Below are 20,262 nucleotides of genomic sequence, written 5' to 3' on the forward strand. Positions count from 1 at the left end.
TCAGTTCTTGCAGCTGGCACCTCTGGTCAGCCTCCAGACCCTCCCAGCTCCTGGGAGGGTCTGGAGGTCATCAACGGCATGCCGGGTCGCAGCTGACGGTGGTGACGTGGAGGATCCCTCAACTTCTGATGGCGATGTGGAGGTCCCCCGGCCTGCAGGCATTGACCTGGAGGACCCGGGCTGCTGGAGGAGGTGTGGAGGACCCCCGGGTTGTCGACATGGCGGAGCCCCGGGCTGCTAGTGGGGAAGTGGAGGACCCCCGGGCTGCTGGTGGGGAAGTGGAGGACCCCCGGGCTGCTGGTGGGGAAGTGGAGGACCCCCGGGCTGCTGGTGGGGATGTGGAGGACCTCCGGGCTGCTGGTGGGGATGTGGAGGACCCCCGGGCTGCTGGTGGGGAAGAGGAGGACCCCCGGGCTGCTGGTGGGGATGTGGAGGACCCCCGGGCTGCTGGTGGGGATGTGGGAATCTATTGTGCCTCACTGCTGGTGTGAGTGAGTGGGTGAGTGTCACTGCCCCTGTGCCCAGGTCCAAAGCTTGGACCTGGGTGATAGCATTATGTTGAGCAACTAGCCAAACCTGAATGAGGTAGGTCTCAATGGGCTCCTCTCCACCAAATCGGGGCAATTTAAAAGTACTCCGTCAGGCCCCATCTGCTGGTCGTGTTAGCGGGAAGGCACTCTGACACTCTGTTTGGTCTGGTAATTTTCTTTCCCCGAGACCTTCCTTGCCCCGCGGTCCGAGACTTGTAGGCGCTCCAGAAATTCCTCCATCTCCCCTGATTGTATTCTCTGCATGCTTCTTAAGGTGCGGACACACCAAAAGTATCCCACGTACCATGTACGCAGCTAAAATGTTGCTTGACCATTTTGTGTCAAAAATGGTCCTACATACGCAGCTACGCGCCTGTGGCTGCGCTGGATTTAGGAGTCCGAGGAAGGAAACCCAAACGCCGCCGTGTCTGGGTGCATGATAGAGCTTGAATCGGGTTAGATTAAATAATCTCGGATATAAATAACAATAATCGGGTTAAATAACTTCACATGGTGTGTCTGGTGTGTTTCCAGCATTCGTAGTGTTGATCGGCAGAGAAATAGTCCGCCAAGACGTTGAGGTTGCTTAGCAACCAGAGACTCTGTCCATGCAAGTGAACGGAGCGTTCACTCTTCGTCATAACTATCAAACCAAACATCCTTCACATTCACCGAGTGAACATTATGAAAGTAAAATGCACATTTCTCGCTAAAAATGTTTCCATAAACGCATTTAATGGCGTAACTATGTTACTATTTCCACCCAGAATAAAGAAAGATGTCGGCCGTATGCTTCTGTGCAAGGGTCACTACTCTCTACCAGTGACGTCGGGTCAAGCTCCACGCTGATTGGCTGATTGGCTAAGTATCACGCGTAAAAAGTTCAATTTTTTGAACTCCTCGCGTACGCGCGTATATACACGCCCCTAACGCGAGTAAAATGTTGCTTGGTACGCATGATACGCGTGTACGCACCTCATACGCGCGTAAACCAATGCTTCCCTATGGAAAAATTGCCGATTTTATTGCTACACTATTTAGGGTGCGCTTTTTTTTTAATATTGAATATGCACATCCGGAGCAACATTTTACATTACATTACATACACGTTTGGATTGGTTCTGCAATGCATGTTTTTTTTATAAACTCTCTAAACATTTCCCCCCAGTTTTAGCAAGATTCTCAACATCCTTTAGTGGAGCATTTAAAGACTCTCGCGTGTTGACGTGACATCTTATCCTACTGTTTAATGTCTTCCTATGACGGCTTGATAGTACTATGTTAATCGGTCATGTTAATTGAATGATTTTTAAATTGGCTTTAAAAGGGAAATGCACTGCTGCGGAGCCGGGTGGATATTTCAAAAAGGCCAAGAGAAGAGACATAAACATCACTCATACGCAATGGGAAATAAATATAATCCATACATGGCAACGTTTATCTATTGGTCTTAAAGTGCTGTTAGTTGGTATACTTTTTTATGTAATAATAGCATGGATAGGCTATCCAGTATGGCAATAAACTAAACGGACTCATGCGCAGGATATTGTATTATCTATTGTTTTCGGCAACAGAACGCAGGCGCTTTACGCAGCACGATCTTCCGAGAGAGTGGAACAAATGCGCATGGAGCCAGCGCGTGGTGAGAACCAACCCCCACCTACGCATCGCTGATTGGCGTTACGCAGGTAGCCGGTTATCATTTTATAAACCAAAGGGTGGACCTCTCCCTCAGTCCTCTCCTGATCTCACTGCAGGATCTACTGCTCACAACTCCACGCCTGGACCCTTTGCCACCCAGTTGTCAGCTCAACAGAACGCAGGTAGGCATTGATTGGTTTTGTAGAGCCGGAGTTGGATTTTGAATTTAGGGTAGACGTATGCTCATCTGGATAAATATACAATTAAAATAAATACCGAATGAGATGTTTTTCATATTTTAACGAAATCGGTTGAACGTGCCATGCGTTATTACGCATGGAGCGCAATGCGCGCAAAATGCCACAGGTTCAACGCATTAGATACTGATAAGAAACAGTGGCTTGAATTCATCTTGAAAAGTGTTTTACTTTAAATAAGGTTAATTAAGCTAATGTTTCTGTACAGGCAGAGCAAAGAAGATGCGAATAAGTTTGGTGCTGGTCACTCTGTTTCTTGTTATGAAACTCCGATCCACCCAATCCAGATGTGAGGAGCCTGGATCGCGTAGACCCCTCTCAGACGTAGGTGTCAAGACTTGCAGATTACAACTGTAGCTTGTCAATGTGTCATCAACAAAATGTGAAAATGTATCTCGTTTTCTTGTCGTCATTTCAACAGCCCAGTTTAGTGAACAGGCGGAACATTGTGAGGAGGTCCAGTGATTTGGATTATGACAGTTTTGTGGGACTGATGGGCAGGAGAAACACAGAGGGTGAGTCTGGAGCTTTTGCCTACACATATTAGGATAAAAAAAAAGGACATTCATTTAAATGAATATAATGACGAAAGCCTACTGAGATGTAGTTCAGTGTTTTTTATTGCCTTACCAATCAACGTAGTCCGGTTAAATATGTGTGTGTGTGTATATATATATATAAATATATATATATATATATATATATATATATATATATATATCATCAAAACCATTTAAACATAGATATAGTATATAATTGTGTACACATATATCGATTATTTAACTATATCAACAGATTTTTCTTTTGGATCATTACAGCGGCAAATGAATTACCGTCGGCAAATAAAAGTAAGGTTTACATTTTTTGCAATACATTCGTTTTTCTGGTCGAAGCCACTGAATTGATATGATATTGCAAATATTTCTGACAGGGGAGATGCACGACATCTTCGTTGGTCTTATGGGACGGAGAAACTCAGAGACAGGTGATCTTGGTGTTTTTTTTTCATTAATAATGGTTTTACTGGTCAGGTGTTACAGATAAAGCATGACCTCTGTGTCCTGTTCAAATTGTTCTTCTACGTGAAGGTGTGTTTATCGCTCCCGCAGATGATGGTCCATGGAAGAAAACGGACCCGGAGAGAAGGGGAGTCTTCCTGAATAAGTGTAGACTCCGGTAGGCATATGTGTTGTCATTAAAGAATAAATGCCATATTATTAAATTTCTTACTTCCTCTAGGCTAACGTTACAGAGATGTCTGCTCGTCTTGAACTAGAATTGTATCATCTGTTCCAAAGGCCTAAATTATAATCAAAATATGTTTAATTGGTGGTCATTGTTTCCAGGTTTCGGCGTGGATTTTGATCCTGCCTTTCAGAGTACATCTCATCTGGCTAAGATGACACCTCATTACCGAGCATACGAAATGCAAATGTCTCTGAACCTGGCACGGGATATTTTACAATACAACCCTCCGGATTGTTTATGGCTGCTGTTGTGTTACATGTTTGTAGCCTATATGAATGATCTGAACCACAAGCGTTGTTTAGAATTGAAACATGAATCGAATTAATTAATTTATCTTATTCCATGCAATTAAAATAAACCATTTTGTAAATAATGGAATATGATATTTTGTTTGATTATTGATAATGCAATCGTGTCGACTCACTTTACTAACACTACTGAAATTGCTGACAAAGCATTTATCTACAAAAAAATCTTGGAAGGACTTAAGAGCAATTCATGATATATCATATGTATATACGCCAAAACATTATTACAACAAAGGTTGTTAGCTCGGGTCAGATGGAAGTCGTCGTGGTTATTAACGCGTCACATTTTCTTCTACCCAAATATGTTAAATAGATATAACTCGATATTCATTGATGAGATTGCTTTCTTCATCAGAGGCTCACATTATGGAACACAAGCTAAATCCTTCCTGTGAAATTGTTCGCAATGTTTTCAACAGATAAGGTGTTATGACCTGGTAATAATTCTACCTAAAACCTTTTGTACTTAAGCATCAAACACAAAAATATGCAATAAAAAAATAAATTGGGTGTGGGTAAAAGGTTTCTGACAATTATAAAAACTGTATATCCATAAGGCATCAAGATAAATGTTTACATGATCGTTAAAATTGATGTCCATCAAGAGAGGAGTTAACGTATTTTTTGTTTAGGATAGTTAGAGTTGACACACACACACACACACACACACACACACACACACACACACACACACACACACAGGAATGTCTCCATCCTGATATATCCAGGACATCACCGTCAAACCCTGTCTTCATGAAAACTGTCAGCGGCTGTGGGGAAACAAAAAAAGAGAACGTTTTGTTGACTGATAGTCTTGTTCACTATAGACCCCAAACTGTTGATTCACACCTCATTGCATGGAATATCACAATTGCATTTAGCTAAATCAATTTCGGTCAAAAGTTCTTCAATGTCCATTTGCAGTCGATCAAAGTTCCTGGTGTGCCTTCATCCGCGCTGCGTCGCCAGGAGAGAAGTGATTCTGAAGTGCGTCTTTCGGCTTGTGTATTGCGCACCAGCAGCGCTAACTCAGTGATTCTGAACCGTCCCCACTCGGTCTGAGATTGCCTCTGTTTTACCAGGACTCCCGTCGCCGGTGAAGTCTGAAGTCGTGTGGCTCATTGACCTGCTGTTGTTCTTCTTTCCCTGATCCTTCTCCGTGCCATTCAGTCTGAGCGGGGGGGTCCCTGTTGGGGGAGGTGCTCCACGGACCAGGCCCCGGGGCCCAGGGGGCTGGTAGCGGGGTCTGTAGCCGTAGGCTCGCAGGTGGTAGGTGTAGAACTCCAGGGTGTACATCAGCTCTGCATCCACATAGTGGAACGATATAGCCAGGTCCGAGCAGCACCGCGGCCCCTGTGACACACACACCGGACACACACACACACACACACACACACACACACACACACACACACACACACACACACACACACACACACACACACACTTTGGTAGATGAACCTAAAAGAAAATTGTCTTTGAGATTTATTATCTATTTAGTCTCCGAAAGTGGTTTGTTTACACCACACTTACTGCCACAACACACGGATGGTCACTCGCTGACAAGATCCATAATAGTCCTGCCTCATTCAGGTGCAAATCACAGCTAATTAGCTGCATAAACACTTACAAATTGCAGACATTTTCTTTTGTTGCAAAGAAATTGCCACAACGGCAATTTACCACTTAGTCGTCAATCTAATTGATATCTCCATTCACTCATTCTTTCTGAAGTCCATGCTGGGGCTGTTCAAAAAAGGTAACAGATAATAACACATTCATTAAAATGATTGATTTCCCCCTGTGATGTGTCTCTGATTGCAAAATTGGCATTCTACATTAACATAAAGGCAAACTAGTACAGCAGTATATATTTTTGATTATGCTTGAACACCAGGGGCGGTTCCTTAGAGGAGGCAACGGAGGCAACGCCTCCTCGTGATTTCCCCCCCAAAAATGTAATTGTTATTAAAAAAAAAAAAAATGAAAATTATTTAGGTGCAATTCGTGTTTACTACTGAATAATTACAAAAAAATGTTGTAGGCAGGAGGCCTACAGGCTGACCGACGTTACTCTGAGTATGTTACATCCGGGGCTGGCCACTGAAGGGAGACAAAGAAGGCCAAAACTCACTTTTTCCGCCTTTGAGAATAAAAAATAACCAATCATAATTCAGTTTCACTGTTGCGAGGTAAATCATCCATACCATGTTAAACATAGGAAGGGCGGTCAGCCGCATCTACTCCTTTCAACTAATCATAAATCAGCAAAAAAATGTATTAACGTTCTAAGCAAATGAGCTGAATGAGATGAATGAACTTTACTTTGAAGTTGAACTTTGTTTGCACGTTTGATTAAAAGTTTAGAAGCATTGCACTCTACCGAGACACTATTAAATGTCTGGTCTGTTTTAGTTATTATCCTCTCTAAAGCGCCTCCACACGATGCGTAACGCAAGTATGTGCATTGGTCAGTTAATACTATGACATAGGTCATAGTATTAACTGAAATAAATGGCTCAGGAAGGCAGAGGGCCTTTCTGAAATAGTGATCCACCTCTAGAAGCCCTTCTGTCTGTTGGACCAACAGTAATGGGCCATATCAGATCATATTTTCAATTAAATTCTCAATAAACTAGTAACTCCATGAGTAACTAGATCAAACAAACACTCAATTAGTTAGTGAATCACCTAATAATTCATCAAAATACCTGGAAGACAAAGCAAGCAGGGTGAAATATAATTAATTAATGCATTTTATGCGATTAGCCAATTGAGACGCACAAAAACATAATCAGAAAGCCTGTTGCAGCGTACCTCCACGATGGGGTAGTAGCAGTAGTTCCAGTACCAGAAGCTCTTGGAGAACTTGCCCGTCAGGTGGTGCTCAGGGACAAACGGGTGGAAGGTCTCCCGGTGCAGCGTGTCCCTGGAGTCTCCGGCCAACACGCCCATCTTCTCCAGACACTGGCCCAGGGCCAGATCCTCCACCGGGGTGGTGTGTGTGCACACGCTGGTCCGGAAGCCCTCTACAAACCTCCTGAGGGCCTCTTTGCTCAGCACGTACCCCGCCCCGCCGCTCATGTAGCCCTGCTTGGCGTAGGGCCTGAAGCGCTTGCCGAAGTAGACGGGCTCTTCCGGCGTGTGATTGGCCAGGACCCAGCGCAGATTGTCCACCACAACAAACGTGTCGTCGTCCGCCTTGAGGAACCAGTCGGCCTGATGGGAGTGGTGCTCATGGACGTAGTGGAAGGCGCGGATGGTCTTCCGGTACAGCTGGTCGCGGCCCTCCTTGGTACCCAGGCCAACCGTGGGGAAGCGGGGGTCGGCCGTGGAGCTCATGAACACCACGGCGTTGCAGTGGCGCGCCCAGGTCTCCTTCACGTGGCGCGTCCTGGAGCGCAGGTTGTAAGGTCCTGTCATCACCCAGCAGAGGACGCGCACCTTCTGGAAGAGCATATCAGCTACAAGGTGGTCCTCGCCTGGTTGAACGCAGCCATAATCAGGGTAAAGAATACTGTAAGTAGGGGTTAAATGCCTGTATGTTAGAAATACCCCTTAATATTCTCACACTGTTCATTTCAGCAAAACCAATTTCAGCGTCTTTCCAAATTTAAGTCATTTTAAGGCCCCCCTCCCGAGTAGCCCAGTCTGCTGTGATTGGTCAGCACGCCCACATTGCGGGTAGCCGGCGACGCGACTTCTGCTCTTCAGCACCGCCCACTGCCCAGTCTGACATCAGACTGTTACGGAAGTAATGTTTAGTGCAAACAAGCCGTTTTATTATTTATTATTATTTATTCAGGGGCTTTCTCGATGGGCGCGAATATTCCCCCTGGTTCGGACAAAGGTTTTTCTATATAGATAAATACATCCGTCATGTCTCAAGCAAAGGTAAAAGTCGAAAAAGCATCATATTACCCCTTGCATTTATTATTTCATTTTATTGTATGACGATGTTTCTATGTGAAGCAGTTTGAGTATGCCACATGTATGAAAAGGGCTATATAAATAAAGATGTCTTGCCTTGCCTCATCACCTTTTATTATTAGACTCAAGGTCCATTTTAAAAGACATACAATACAAAAAATAGACAACACACATATACAGCACGATGATGTCCTCGAGCGAGGAGGGCCAGTCGAGAGAAACCAACTCGTCCCTGACGTAATCAGCTAGTCCCAGAAGGAAAGCGTCGACCTGGGCCGCCTGGTTCCACTCGCTCAGCCGAAATTGTATGCGGAAGTCGATGGCGTAGTCGACCACGGAGCGGGACCCCTGGCGGGGCCCGAGGAGGCATCTGAGGCGTCGGGACCCCGCAACGCCACCCCAAACACCTTGCGAAGCTCGGCGGCGAAGGTTTGGAAGGAGGAGCAGGGTGGCATGCGTCGTTCCCACTCGGCTGTTCCCCCACAGCCGAGTGCGACCCGTCAGAGGATTTATGGTGACCCTGGCTTCCTCGGAGTCAAAGGTGTTGGACTGGAAAGCGAATAGGGTTGAACAGTTCGTGAGGAAAAATGTTCAGCCCTCCGCATCACCGGCGTAGCACTCGGGATGCCCGACCTGAGGCTCCGAGACAGGACCATGCTGCGTCGGTGCCGGCGGAGGTGGATCCGGGGAGGCAGGCAGAGCGATGGTCTGAGCGAGGGCAGTGGTAAGCTGCTGGACCTGGGTGGCCAACGTGGCGAACCCTTGCTCTTGGTACGCCGCTGCTTGCCGAACACCAGCTGCGATGGAGGCTAGGGTCGCCTCATGGTGTTGGAGCTGAGCCCCGACTAGGCCAAGTCGTGCCAGCGGCGGCTCAGGGGTGTCTGCTGGGTCCATATCTGGCCGGATTGTACTGCAATGGATTGGAAGAGGACCAAAATGCAGCACACGTAGGCAGGCCGATAGTTGGTAATGTATTTTATTTACTGATAGGAGCAGACAGAAGACAGGCAGGGCGCAGGTAGGATCCGTTGTCGGGGGCGGAAGGCAGGACCGATCACCGGGACAGAGACAGAGCAGGCAATTCTGAGAGTGGCAGGCAGTTTGGTGAAGAGAAGGAGGGGCAGGTGGAAAAACAGTGGGAGCTAAGGTGATGAGGTGACTGAGAGGGGAGATTATGACAGCAAGTAGAGTTGCCACTTTCTGGCTTGCAAACTTAAGGTGCTCTGCAATGATCTGATCTGAGCCACTTGCTTTATTTACAAATTATTGTGCAATAGCTTCAAATACCTCATTGGTTGTGATTCCTACTACATCACTGTTGGCAATATTACCCACCTTATATGGGTCGCTTTTTACACAAATAAATAAAGAGTAATTCTGCTCCGACAATTCAGTGATTTTATCAGCTCGAGATACTCTCCCTATTGTACTAGGTATCAATGTATTGCTCCTGTTTAGAGTTCTCACCTCCTTCCAAAATTCAATGACATTCTTGTTTAGCAGCTTTTCAGCCATAGAGCCTGCTCTCGGAACAAACTGCATATTTATACATTAAAAGAGTAGGCTTTTTATAATCCAGGACACGCCCCTGTCTTGGTCGGCCTTTCTGAACCCAAGCTTGAAATGCCTCCTTAGCTTCTGCATGATGAGCAGCAACATGCTTTCTCCAGCCTGGCTTGGCGCTAGAATTTGCCCTTTTAGAATAATTATGATATGACCTGCTGGCCTCATACAGAGCTCCAACATCCAACAACCATATCATTGTACAAAGCACTCAGTCACCTACAACAGAAACACTACTAGACTGATTGTCATGAATAAATGAGCTTATAAATGCAAGACTGTTATACATCCTCATTTGCCACATTGACATGAAATGGTTTCTTTGCATATATCAGAGAGTTTCAAATACTTTAAATCACCCATAATGATAACGAATGGTGTAGGTCAACTTGTATATAGGGACAGAGATTAGTTTATGTGGGCGGCGGTTGGCAGGGGGAAATGCCGGCGGTTTAGTTTGCCTTTTTGTGGTTTTAACAGCGGCAGGCGTTCCATGTAAACCTGCTGAAAGAGTGGCACGAGAGGGAGCGGCCGCCCATTCAACAGCTGCTGGTGCAAGCCGTGAGGGAGGAGGAAGACACCCCGGAGCAGTTCTTCCCAACTGACCGTCCAGCTGGGGAGCTGGATTTTGCCCACCTCACCTCACAACAGCAGCGGGAGTTACGGGCCATCATCCCTGATGGTCTGTTCAGTGAACAGCCTGGGAAAACTTCCCTGGCAGAACATCCCATCCGCCTGAAGGACTTCACTCCAGTCCGGCAGCGGATGTACCGGGTCCCGGAGCGTCTGCTACCTGCTCTCCAGGAGGAGCTGCAGGTGATGCAGAGTCTGGGTGTGATTGAGCGGTCCAGTAGTGCCTGGAGTAGCCCTGTGGTCATGGTGCCAAAGAAGGACGGCAGCATGCGTTTTTGCATCGACTTCCGCCGGGTCAATGCTCAGTCGCACTTTGACGCCTACCCCATGCCCAGACTGGAGGACCTCATTGAGAGTGTGGGGAAGGCGCATTTTATCTCCACTCTGGATCTTAGCAAAGGCTACTGGCAGGTAACTCTGGCTAAGGAGGCCAAACCCTACTCAGCCTTCAGAACACCCCATGGACTGTTCCAGTTTACGGTGATGCCCTTTGGCCTGCATGGGGCGCCAGCCACATTCCAGCGGCTAATGGACCGTGTGCTGGAGGGGACTGGTGCCTTCGCGGGGGCATACCTGGACGACATTGTTGTCTACAGCACCACCTGGGCAGAGCACTTGCAGCATCTTGCTGAGGTGTTCCAGCGCATCCATCAGGCGGGGCTGACTGTCCAGCCCAAGAAGTGTGCCTTCGCTCAGCAGGAGGTGTGCTACCTGGGGCATGTGGTCGGGTGTGGGGTGATCCAGCCTCAGAGGGACAAGATTGAGGCCGTCCGCAACTGTCCACAGCCCCAGACAAAAAAGGATATCCGGTCCTTCTTGGGGTTAGCTGGGTGGTACCGGCGCTTTGTGCCGGACTTTGCCACCAGAGCAGCGCCACTCACGGACCTGACTAGGAAGTCAGGGTCGGTGAATGTTCCGTGGGAGGAGCGACATCAGAAAGCCTTCATGGACATTAAGGAAGCGCTCTGCAGCGGTCCAGTGCTCCAGAGCCCGGACTTTGAAAAGCCATGGACTGTACAGACTGATGCCTCTGGAGTTGGGCTGGGGGCAGTCCTACTTCAGGGGGAGGGAGAACAGCAGCGGCCGGTGGCCTACATCAGCCGTAAGCTGTTTCCCCGAGAGACACGGTACTCAGCCATTGAGCTGGAGTGCCTTGCTGTGAAGTGGGCGTTGGACACTTTTCGTTACTACCTTTTGGGTCGGGACTTTGTGCTAGAAACAGACCATAGAGCCTTGAAATGGCTTGGTACACTAATGCGCGCATAACTCGTTGGTTTTTGGCTTTTCAACCTTTTAAGTTTCATGTACAGTATAGGGCGGGTAAGCAAAACATGGTGGCCGATTTCTTGTCTCGCCACCCCAGTATCGAGCCTCGTGAGGTGGAGCGAAATGTGAAAAGGTAGCCCTCCTTTTCACGAACATGAGCACCTGGGATTTAATCATTGCCTGATTGGGATGCAGTAATATGACTGGTTGTAAAGGGGGGGGGACGTTATTTTTCTATGTTTAATTATTGTGCTATGTTGCATTTTTGCAACAGTGAACTTTATGATCAAGATGCAAACTGTTAAGATATGCAATGAAGTGTCTGGTTGATTATGATTTCGTTATAAAATATAAATGTATTGTGGTACTTGGGTCGGTGAACCCCCATGGCAGTTGGTATCTACCATTTTGTGTAATTGGTTGGCTTTATTTAAGCCCGGTATTTTCTACGTTCAAGGTTGGTGGAGGATAGAGAGACCGCTTGCTGTGAGGCTGGTTAACGTTCAGGTTAATGGAACTTTGCTTGCTTGTTTGTTTTGTTTATCAAGTATTTTGTTTGGCTTTGCCATTTCACTTTTCAAGCGTGGAAAATAAATCAGTTTTTCAACTAATTTATGCTGCTGGCTGAATTTTTGCGGCCTACTCAAAGACCTTCATTGCGTCCTAAACCGCTACGTCCCGAAGTGGGAGTGAGTCGGGAGGCTCATTTTCACAGGTATCCAATAAATCCTGCCCTTTGTGGGCTTATTACTCAGACATTGTTCCTTGTTTTGCGTACACTCCACCCCTATACCAGCTGCTTGCTGCCATCCCACTGCTAGGGCCTACGGTCATGCAGGGATTAAGCCAGCCCAGACATGGCCACAAGTAACCACACACACAAACTCATGTATCTGGCATTTACAGTTTTACATGCGACCAATAAGGTCAGATACTATGTCCCAGTGTGATAAGTTTCTTGAATGGTGCTGTTGCACCCATTTATAACAAAAACACCAGGCTAGCTTCTGTTTGGGTCGGGAAAAAATAGATCTTGGTCATTTCAAATAAATATGATTGTCATAGGATAGAAAGTATGTATTTTATAAAGTATCAAGGTCATGTAGATAATGTGATTGACAATGCCAAGGAGGAGCAGCGACAAAGTCATTACAAAGACACTCTGTTTTGGCACCGCAGTGCTGGAACGAGCTCCCTGCCGATGTAAGGACTGCAGATTTCCTCACCAGCTTCCGCAAAAGACTCAAGACTCTGTTCAGAGTTCACCTGGACTCTGCATAGCCACCCTGTCCCCCCCTCCTATTTGCTGTGATGTTGTACATTCTGGCACTTAAAGTAAGCACTTATTGTACAACGTATTTAGTTATGTTACTTAGTTATGTAGCATCTTATCCCAGCTATCTTTGTTGTATACGGGGAATGGCTTAACCTACTGATTGTTCATGCTCTGCACTTGGTTCTATGAACATCCTTATTGTACCGACAGCGATATATTGTTTCACTTTCTTATGACAAATGTACTTTGTAAGTCGCTTTCGATAAAAGCATCTGCTAAATGCCCTAAATGTAAGTGTCGACCAAGGGCAAAATCCCTGTCGGTTCAAAATTGTTGAGGTATTTTGTACGAAAGTAATTCCCATAGAATAGAATGCGTGTCTGAAGCTCTACCCCATAGCTTCTGGTTAGAGATGTGGCCTTACATTCTCATGATTTTCACATTGTGCATCGAGAGAAAAATGCTTGAGTCACCTGCGTGGTGAGGGTGGAGCAAGTTGATCAGAGCGTCGCCATCCTTCTTCCAGTGTGTCATATCATCATCAGCTGGCGTCACACCTACGCCTGCTCCTGAAGCTGAAGCAGCCGCTTCCTGCGCCTCCGACAGCGCGGGGTAGCTCCTCTCAAACCACACCTGGCGCAGAACGAGGTACATGCTGCAACACCCCACCAGGATCCCCGTGCAAAAGGCTCCGGGGGAGCCGAGGCCCTTCATGGTGGAGTCTCCTTGAGATGCCTCTCACAAGGCCAAGAGGTCGATGGTCATGTCCCCACAGGGTCGGTGCAACGCCCCTATTTAGAGAAGAAAAGAAGCAGGTATCATAACGGACGTGTCAATGGGAAAGTAGCATTTTCAACTAGGCAAATTGGAGATTTAAAAATAGGTCTTGAAGGATGTTAGGGCTAGTCAAACAAACATGGCTGGTCAAACTCCACGAGAACCTATTTTATTTTAACACATTGAAAAGGTACACCAATGGCATTCAGACATCAGCAAAGGTTAATGGTCATTGATTCAGAAAAACTCTCTTAAAAGAGGGGTTTATGTCCCACAAACTTTTGAGCCTTCAATACACGACCAGTAACATGCAGGAGGACAACGTTTTTGAGGTATGTCTAAAACGAAGCATTCTTACTACTATTATCGATACCGATACGCATATGCTTAGCAGTGCATGAGTTAATGAATGAAGCTTCCAACAGGTGCACACGGTAATGTCCAAAAGGGTTTCATGATTGGTGCTTGTTGTTTGTACAGCAATCTTCACGTTACGTCCACAAGCTCTGACTCATAATATTACTGTTGTTTGTTCGTATAATGTCCGATTGATATTAGAAATATATGACATTACTCTTATTAGAACCAAATCGCTTTGTAATCACATGAACAACACAATCCGCTTTATGTTTTGAGACACAGGTTAGCCATACAAATTAAGCGATACAGTTGTATGAAGCGTTATCGTTGATTGTTAATGTACCTTGGTTTGAGGAATATTCATCATTATGATAACCACAGGGCTCCTTATCGATGCTTTCATGTCAAGGCAATCACCATATAGGCTTTTCAGATCCAGTAATTTGTACTGTTCACTCGGATGTATTCATCATCACATTAACAATATTTGGAAGGACTAGAAAAATTGCAAAATATAACCCCTTAAAGATACCCAGAGACCTTATGAGGATAAACCCGATGACATTTAGACGCTCCGCTGAGTCCGCTCCATGGTGACGTCACACGCTGAGCTCTAGGGCTCCTATTGGTCGGCTATAGTGACGTAGGGTAACGGTCTGTCACTGATCCATGCGTCGTTTCTGCGTTGTTTTTTTACGTTCATATTGCAGCTTCAGTTCGGTGCACGTCTGATGCAGGAGTTTAAGTGAATGCTTTGTTGTTGTATTTCCATTTGGTTCGGTTAACATTCATCCTGAACGTTGTTGGGAGGAATTTGTAAGGCGTAACCGAAGCAGTGGATCAACAATTTTGTGTTTTGTTTTTTTGCTTTGGTGTTCCTACAAATAGAAAACAACCCGATATCCATGAATCATTGGATATCGGGGTTAAGACCAGGCTTAAGAAGAGCTCTGACCTAACCTGGACCAAAAAGAGAACCCAATACATCGTATATCCCCTTAAAATATACTATCATCCAGCTTTCTTTCTTTCTTTCTTATCATTCTCTACAAACTCTGGGACCTATCTCCTTCCTCAATAGAGTGGCGAAGTCACGCCCCTTCCGGTAGGGCTCATGGGACCTATGAGATCGAAAAATATGAATGGGTGTCAATGGAGAGAAAATAATTATTTTCTGGTCCCGGTCTTTATATGCCCTGGATTACACATATGTTGTTTGTGGATTTAAAGGATAATTTTTCATGCAAAGAGTTCGACCGTTTATTGTGCAATTGTTCAGATAAAGGCTGTAGAGAAAACACAACGAGAAAGACTACACGGCTCGTATGTGACGTCACGCTCCCTGCGACTGGCGTGGAGAAGACCGACAATCTTCCCATCGGCCTAACTGAAACTCTGCACGTGCCCCGATTTATAATGGTTTTCACCTCTTTCGATGCTTTTATCCTCCCCTTGGAAAAAGCGGTGAAGTGGGGCAGAGAGATCGCCATCTCTGTGCCGAGTTCCAAGGGCGGGTGTGTTGACGTATATCATATGCGTCGAGAGCAGCGAAGAGCTGTAGTTCACAAAGCGGCCTCACATAAAACCTAAAATTATCAAACTTCTTCACGAACATTTTTAGTTTTCTTTCTTTGAAAAATTATCATTTAAATCCACAAACAACATATGTGTAATCCAGGGCATATAAAGACTGGGACCAGAAAATAATTATTTTCTCTCCATTGACACCCATTCATATTTTTCGATCTCATAGGTCCCATGAGCCCTACCGGAAGAGGCGTGACTTCGCCACTCTATTACGGCGAATCAGGAAGTGCTTGTGCAAGTAGCCGTTTGCTTCCTTTGTTTTGTAGAGTGGAGAGTGATATCCCGGATTGTGTGTGACGCCCGTGTTGTTTTGTCTCCTTTGGAAAGGTATGCCTGTTATGTGTCTTTGTTTATGGTAAAATATGTAAAATGAGTGTGAGGAAACTGACAATTCTCTATTATATTTTATTTCCTTTATTAGTGTATATATTTAATATACTGTCTTTTTTATTTAATTTATTTATTTGAGATCATTTTATGCTTTGTTTACATTTTTATAATTTATTCCCTACATGTATTCATTGAAAGTCACAGGATATATTAAGCTAGAGTGAGTGAGCGCTGATGCACGGAGCTGAGTGGAGAGTGATATCCCGGATTGTGTGTGACGCCCGTGTTGTTTTGTCTCCTTTGGAAAGAATAAACCTCCAGTACTCGACTCCTGTGTGTGCCTCACTCAAAGATACAAGACACAACGCAGAAAGACATCGGTTACACATGGACATATTATAAAATGGACAACGGATTCCAAAATGGCGCCCATTCATTCCTATAAACTGCTCAATGGCGCAGGGCAACATCAAGGAGGGATATGCTTCCGCATCACGGGTCCCTAGCCACGCCCTACTTCATGACTTACGGATGCAGAAATATTCTTGTTTTTCAGCATTGTTAGCATTGTAGCATCATAAGCGAGAGGTCTGAGCGATTGCAGTCGAATTGTTTACCGACCATGGAAGTACAGGTTACTAATCCCCCGATGATTCTCTATATGTTTAACAGTTATTATTTTAATTAGTTGGCCCCTTTCTGACTTTATAAGAAAAGCACCTTGTATATACCTTTTTGAATGTTAAAACAGAAATCATAATTATCACTCGTTTTTTTTAATATATTTCTGTTTCTGAAACGAGACCCATCAGCTGGTGTACCCAGCGAACTCACAAGATGTTAGGAAGCAAATTAGTCTGAAATGACCCCACATGGTATCATCATCATCATCATCGCCTACTACCCCTTCTGGGGCTTAGGCCGCAAACAAGAGTTCTCCATGCATCCCGGTCCTGGGCCAACATCTCAAGCTGTCCCCAAGTGTAGCCCATTTTCTTGGCGTCCGCCTCCAAGTCTCTACGCCAGGTGTTTCGCGGCCGACCTCTCTTTCTTTTCCCTTGGGGATTCCACTTGAGGGACTGTCTTGTGGTGTTTGTGGCTGGTTTACGGAGAGTATGGCCTATCCATCTCCAACGTCGTTGGAGGATCTCTTCGTCCGCTGGCTTTTGGCTGGTACGTTCCCACAGTTCTTTGTTGCTGATGGTGTTAGGCCAGTGGATCTGGAGGATTCGTCGCAGGCAGGAATTGATGAATGACTGGATTTTGTTTGTTGTATTCACCGTAGTCCTCCATGTCTCAGCACCGTAGAGTAGGACTGACTTCACATTGCTGTTAAAGATCTTGATCTTTGTTGTGATGGCCAGGTCTTTTGCGCTCCAGATGTTTTTTAGTTGGAGGTACGCAACTCTGGCCTTGCCAATCCTGACTCTCACATCTGCATCTGTTCCACCCTGCTTGTTGACAATGCTGCCAAGGTAGGTGAACTCCTTAATCTCCTCCAGAGCTTCGCCTTCCAGCATGATGGGTGCAGTGTTGGCAGAGTTGACTCTCATGACTTTGCTCTTCCCTCTGTGGATGTTGAGACCGAGGCGAGCAGAGTTGGTTGCGATGGTGCTGGTCTTTTCTTGCATCTGCTGCTGGGTATGAGAGAGAAGGGCCAAGTCATCTGCAAAGTCCAGGTCTTCGAGCTGCGCCCACATTGTCCACTGTATGCCGTTTTTCCTTCCTGCTGTGGATTGCTTCATTACCCAATCCATTGCCAGCAGGAACAAGAATGGCGATAGTAGGCACCCCTGTCTCACTCCAGTTTGTACACTGAAAGCACCGGTAGGTTGTCCCTCGTGGATCACTCTGCAGGTCATTCCCTCATAGGTGTTTCTGATGATGTTAGTTAATTTCTCTGGCACTCCGTAGTGCCTGAGAAGCTTCCAGAGGGTCTCCCTGTCCACACTATCGAAGGCCTTCTCGTAGTCGATGAAGTTGATGAATAGCGGTGAATTCCACTCGAGTGACTGTTCCAGGATGATGCGCAGTGTAGCAATCTGGTCTGTACACGATCTGTCTTTGCGGAAGCCAGCCTGCTGGTCTCTAAGCTGGGGGTCGATCACATCTTTCATCCTGTCCAGTAAGATCCTGTAGAAGACCTTTCCTGGGATGGAGAGTAGCATGATCCCCCTATAATTTCCACAGTTGCTCAGGTCCCCTTTCTTTGGCATCTTCACAAGATAGCCCTCCTTCCATTCGCATGGGATGTTTTCCTCTTCCCACATCTTCTTAAAGAGAGGGTGGAGCATCTCTCCCATGGTCTCTGCGTCCGTCTTCAGTGCCTCGGCCGGGATGCTATCTGGTCCTGCAGCCTTGCCGTTTCTAAGTTTTTTAATGGCTTTCCTGATCTCCTCCCTTCTTGGTACACTGAGGTCTATTGGCAGATCCCTGTCTGCTTGTTGGATGTGTGGTGTGTCTTGTGGGGCTGGTCTGTTGAGAAGTTCCTCAAAATGTTCCAACCATCTTTTCTTCTGTCCTTCCTCCCCCATTATTGGCTTTCCCTCTTTGTCCTTTACTGGTCTTTGAGGTTTACTGGTCTTTCCTGCCAGCTTTTTGGTGGTGTCATACAGGTCCTTCAGATTCCCATGTCTAGCTGCTTCTTCTGCTTCTAATGCAAGGGCCTCTATGTAGTTCCTCTTGTCGGAGGAACTAGTTCCTAGTTCCTCTTGTCGGAGGAACTAGTTCCTCTTTTTTTCACGTTCTTATTTGCTTCCCTGTACTCTGTTTGTGCCTTTACTTTCTCTGCTCTTGTACGACTGCTGTTAAGAGCTGCCTTCTTTTCTTTCCTCTCCTTCACCTTCTTTATTGACTCTGCTGATATCCAAGCCTTGTGGTTATCTTTCTGTGGTCCCAGTGCTACATTGCAGGTTGTAATTACCGTTTCCTTTACCACCTTCCACATCCCATCTATGTTTCTTTCCTCACCTTCTTTATCTAGCTCTTGCAGGGCATGAAACTTGTTCTTTAGCTCGATCTTGAATTTTTCTGCTGCTGCTGGATCTCTTAAAAGTGCTGTGTTGAATTTCTTTCTCTGGTTCTTCTCACCTGTCCAGTTTCTCCTCAACTTTAATTGGACTTTGGCAACGAGAAGATGATGGTCTGATGCTACGTCAGCTCCTCTTCTGACTCGTACATCTAAGAGGGACCTCCTAAACTTTTTGGTGACACATACATGGTCTATTTGGTTCTCAGTGGAGAGGTCCGGTGATACCCATGTGGCTTTGTGTACTCGCCTGTGGGGGAAGACACTTCCTCCGATGACAAGGTTGTTATTTGCACATAGTTCTGCGAATCTCTCTCCATTTTCGTTCATCTCGCCTAGACCATGCTGCCCCATTATCCTCTCATAGCCTCTGTTGTTACTTCCTATTTTTGCATTAAGGTCTCCCATTAAGATGGTAATATCTCTTTCTGAGTATCTCTGGATGATGGTCTGTATTCTGCTATAGAATTCGTCCTTGCTCTCTTCGTCACTATCGTTGGTTGGGGCATAGCATTGAATGATGTTCATGTTTATTCTTTCCTTCTTTGTTTTGAATGTAGCTGCTATTGCTCTCGAGCCATGTGCCTCCCATCCCATGAGTGCTCTCTGAGCAGCCTTGGACAGCATCAAAGCGACTCCCTGGGTGTGGTGTGCATTGTCCTCCTCATGGCCTGAGTACAGCAGCAGCTCTCCTGTGGTAAGCCTCTTCCGTCCAGAACCCGTCCATCTTGATTCACTAATTCCGAGTATGGCAAGGTTGTACTTGTTCATCTCGGTGGCAACTTGTGCGGTCTTTCCAGCTTCGAACATGGTCCTTACGTTCCATGTACCGATGGTGGTTGTAACACCGGTTGAGAGGATGGTTTTCGGCAGAGTGGCTTCCAGGTGCTTCTGGCTTTCACCACCCTGCGTCATAAATCCTTCTGACGAAGGTCCATCTTCACTCCGGGGCGGGATATCTTGGTTTACTCTTGTTTGCGTTTCTGTAACAGGTATTGTTTTATGGGGTGGGGTTGTTAGCCCCACGCCTAACCCCCAACCTGGAGGACCAGGTGTTGCCTTTAGTCGGACCTCTACCCTAAAACCTGCCCGGCTTGGTAAGACCTGCCAGGGGTATTACCCCCGCCGGTATAGCCTCCAGGGTATACCGGCGGGGGTAATAGGGCACTGAGAGGTGATGCATGAGCACTCTGAGATTCTGCTTAGAATGAAGAGTGCTCAACAAATAAAATGAATTATTATTATTATTATTATGACACCGGGATTCCACCGGACGCGTACGCGCCACGGAACGGCGGCGGGGATAATAACTAGATTATAGGTCATCATATAGGCTGCACCATATGGTTCTGCCATTGCACACTAAGTGGCGAATTGAAATATTGGCATGCCTCTCAGGATCTGCACGGAGCTCCTGGACCAGATTGTGGCATACCCCCTGTTCTTGTCTCTGTTCATTGATGGGGTGCACCCAAACCCTTCGTCTTCTCCTTGCCCGCCTACAGCGCAGGAGAAGAAGGGCAGCCCC

At 46.2% G+C, this 20,262-nt stretch overlaps 2 protein-coding genes and 1 long non-coding RNA gene across 4 annotated transcripts in view; 2 read left to right on the forward strand and 1 right to left on the reverse strand.

Annotated features, from left to right (window-relative positions):
- LOC132467332 (uncharacterized) overlaps nucleotides 1–16,034 on the forward strand; it is a 140,381-nt gene extending 124,347 nt beyond the window's left edge. Inside the window, exon 3 of the long non-coding RNA XR_009527996.1 lies at nucleotides 15,643–16,034. This is a non-coding gene — a long non-coding RNA (uncharacterized LOC132467332). The remainder of the gene's footprint in view (nucleotides 1–15,642) is intronic.
- Nucleotides 1,995–4,054, forward strand: tac3a (tachykinin precursor 3a). The gene is made up of 7 exons (XM_060064431.1): nucleotides 1,995–2,353; nucleotides 2,637–2,752; nucleotides 2,850–2,943; nucleotides 3,247–3,276; nucleotides 3,360–3,413; nucleotides 3,538–3,604; nucleotides 3,775–4,054. The coding sequence occupies exons 1-7, from the start codon at nucleotides 2,065–2,067 to the stop codon at nucleotides 3,791–3,793; spliced, it is 669 nt and encodes a 222-aa protein (XP_059920414.1). The 5' UTR covers nucleotides 1,995–2,064; the 3' UTR covers nucleotides 3,794–4,054.
- Nucleotides 3,511–14,462, reverse strand: c1galt1la (core 1 synthase, glycoprotein-N-acetylgalactosamine 3-beta-galactosyltransferase 1, like a). 2 transcript variants are annotated; one of them, XM_060064407.1, is made up of 4 exons: nucleotides 14,330–14,462; nucleotides 13,126–13,443; nucleotides 6,802–7,466; nucleotides 3,511–5,337 (listed from the first exon to the last, which is right to left on the reverse strand). In XM_060064407.1, exons 2-4 carry the CDS (start codon nucleotides 13,364–13,366, stop codon nucleotides 5,014–5,016), a joined length of 1,230 nt encoding a protein of 409 aa, XP_059920390.1. In that variant the 5' UTR covers nucleotides 13,367–13,443; nucleotides 14,330–14,462; the 3' UTR covers nucleotides 3,511–5,013. The 2 variants fall into 2 exon arrangements, with proteins under 2 accessions (XP_059920390.1, XP_059920386.1); XM_060064403.1 differs by having other exon boundaries at nucleotides 14,133–14,460.
- Nucleotides 16,035–20,262: the final 4,228 nt, after the last annotated feature.

The sequence above is a fragment of the Gadus macrocephalus genome, chromosome 1, assembly GCF_031168955.1.
Source record: "Gadus macrocephalus chromosome 1, ASM3116895v1".
NCBI classification, from domain to species: Eukaryota; Metazoa; Chordata; class Actinopteri; order Gadiformes; family Gadidae; genus Gadus; species Gadus macrocephalus.

Excerpts from the sequence above, each read along its gene's own strand:
- tac3a (XM_060064431.1), top strand. The coding sequence starts at position 2,065 with ATGCGCAGGATATTGTATTATCTATTGTTTTCGGCAACAGAACGCAGG. Across the intron at positions 2,354-2,636 it reads GTCAGCTCAACAGAACGCAG|GCAGAGCAAAGAAGATGCGA; the intron begins GTAGGCATTGAT and ends GTTTCTGTACAG. Across the intron at positions 2,753-2,849 it reads CGCGTAGACCCCTCTCAGAC|CCCAGTTTAGTGAACAGGCG; the intron begins GTAGGTGTCAAG and ends TCATTTCAACAG.
- c1galt1la (XM_060064407.1), bottom strand. The coding sequence starts at position 13,366 with ATGAAGGGCCTCGGCTCCCCCGGAGCCTTTTGCACGGGGATCCTGGTG. Across the intron at positions 7,467-13,125 it reads GCTCCACCCTCACCACGCAG|GCGAGGACCACCTTGTAGCT; the intron begins GTGACTCAAGCA and ends GCGTTCAACCAG. Across the intron at positions 5,338-6,801 it reads GCTACTACCCCATCGTGGAG|GGGCCGCGGTGCTGCTCGGA; the intron begins GTACGCTGCAAC and ends TGTGTGTCACAG.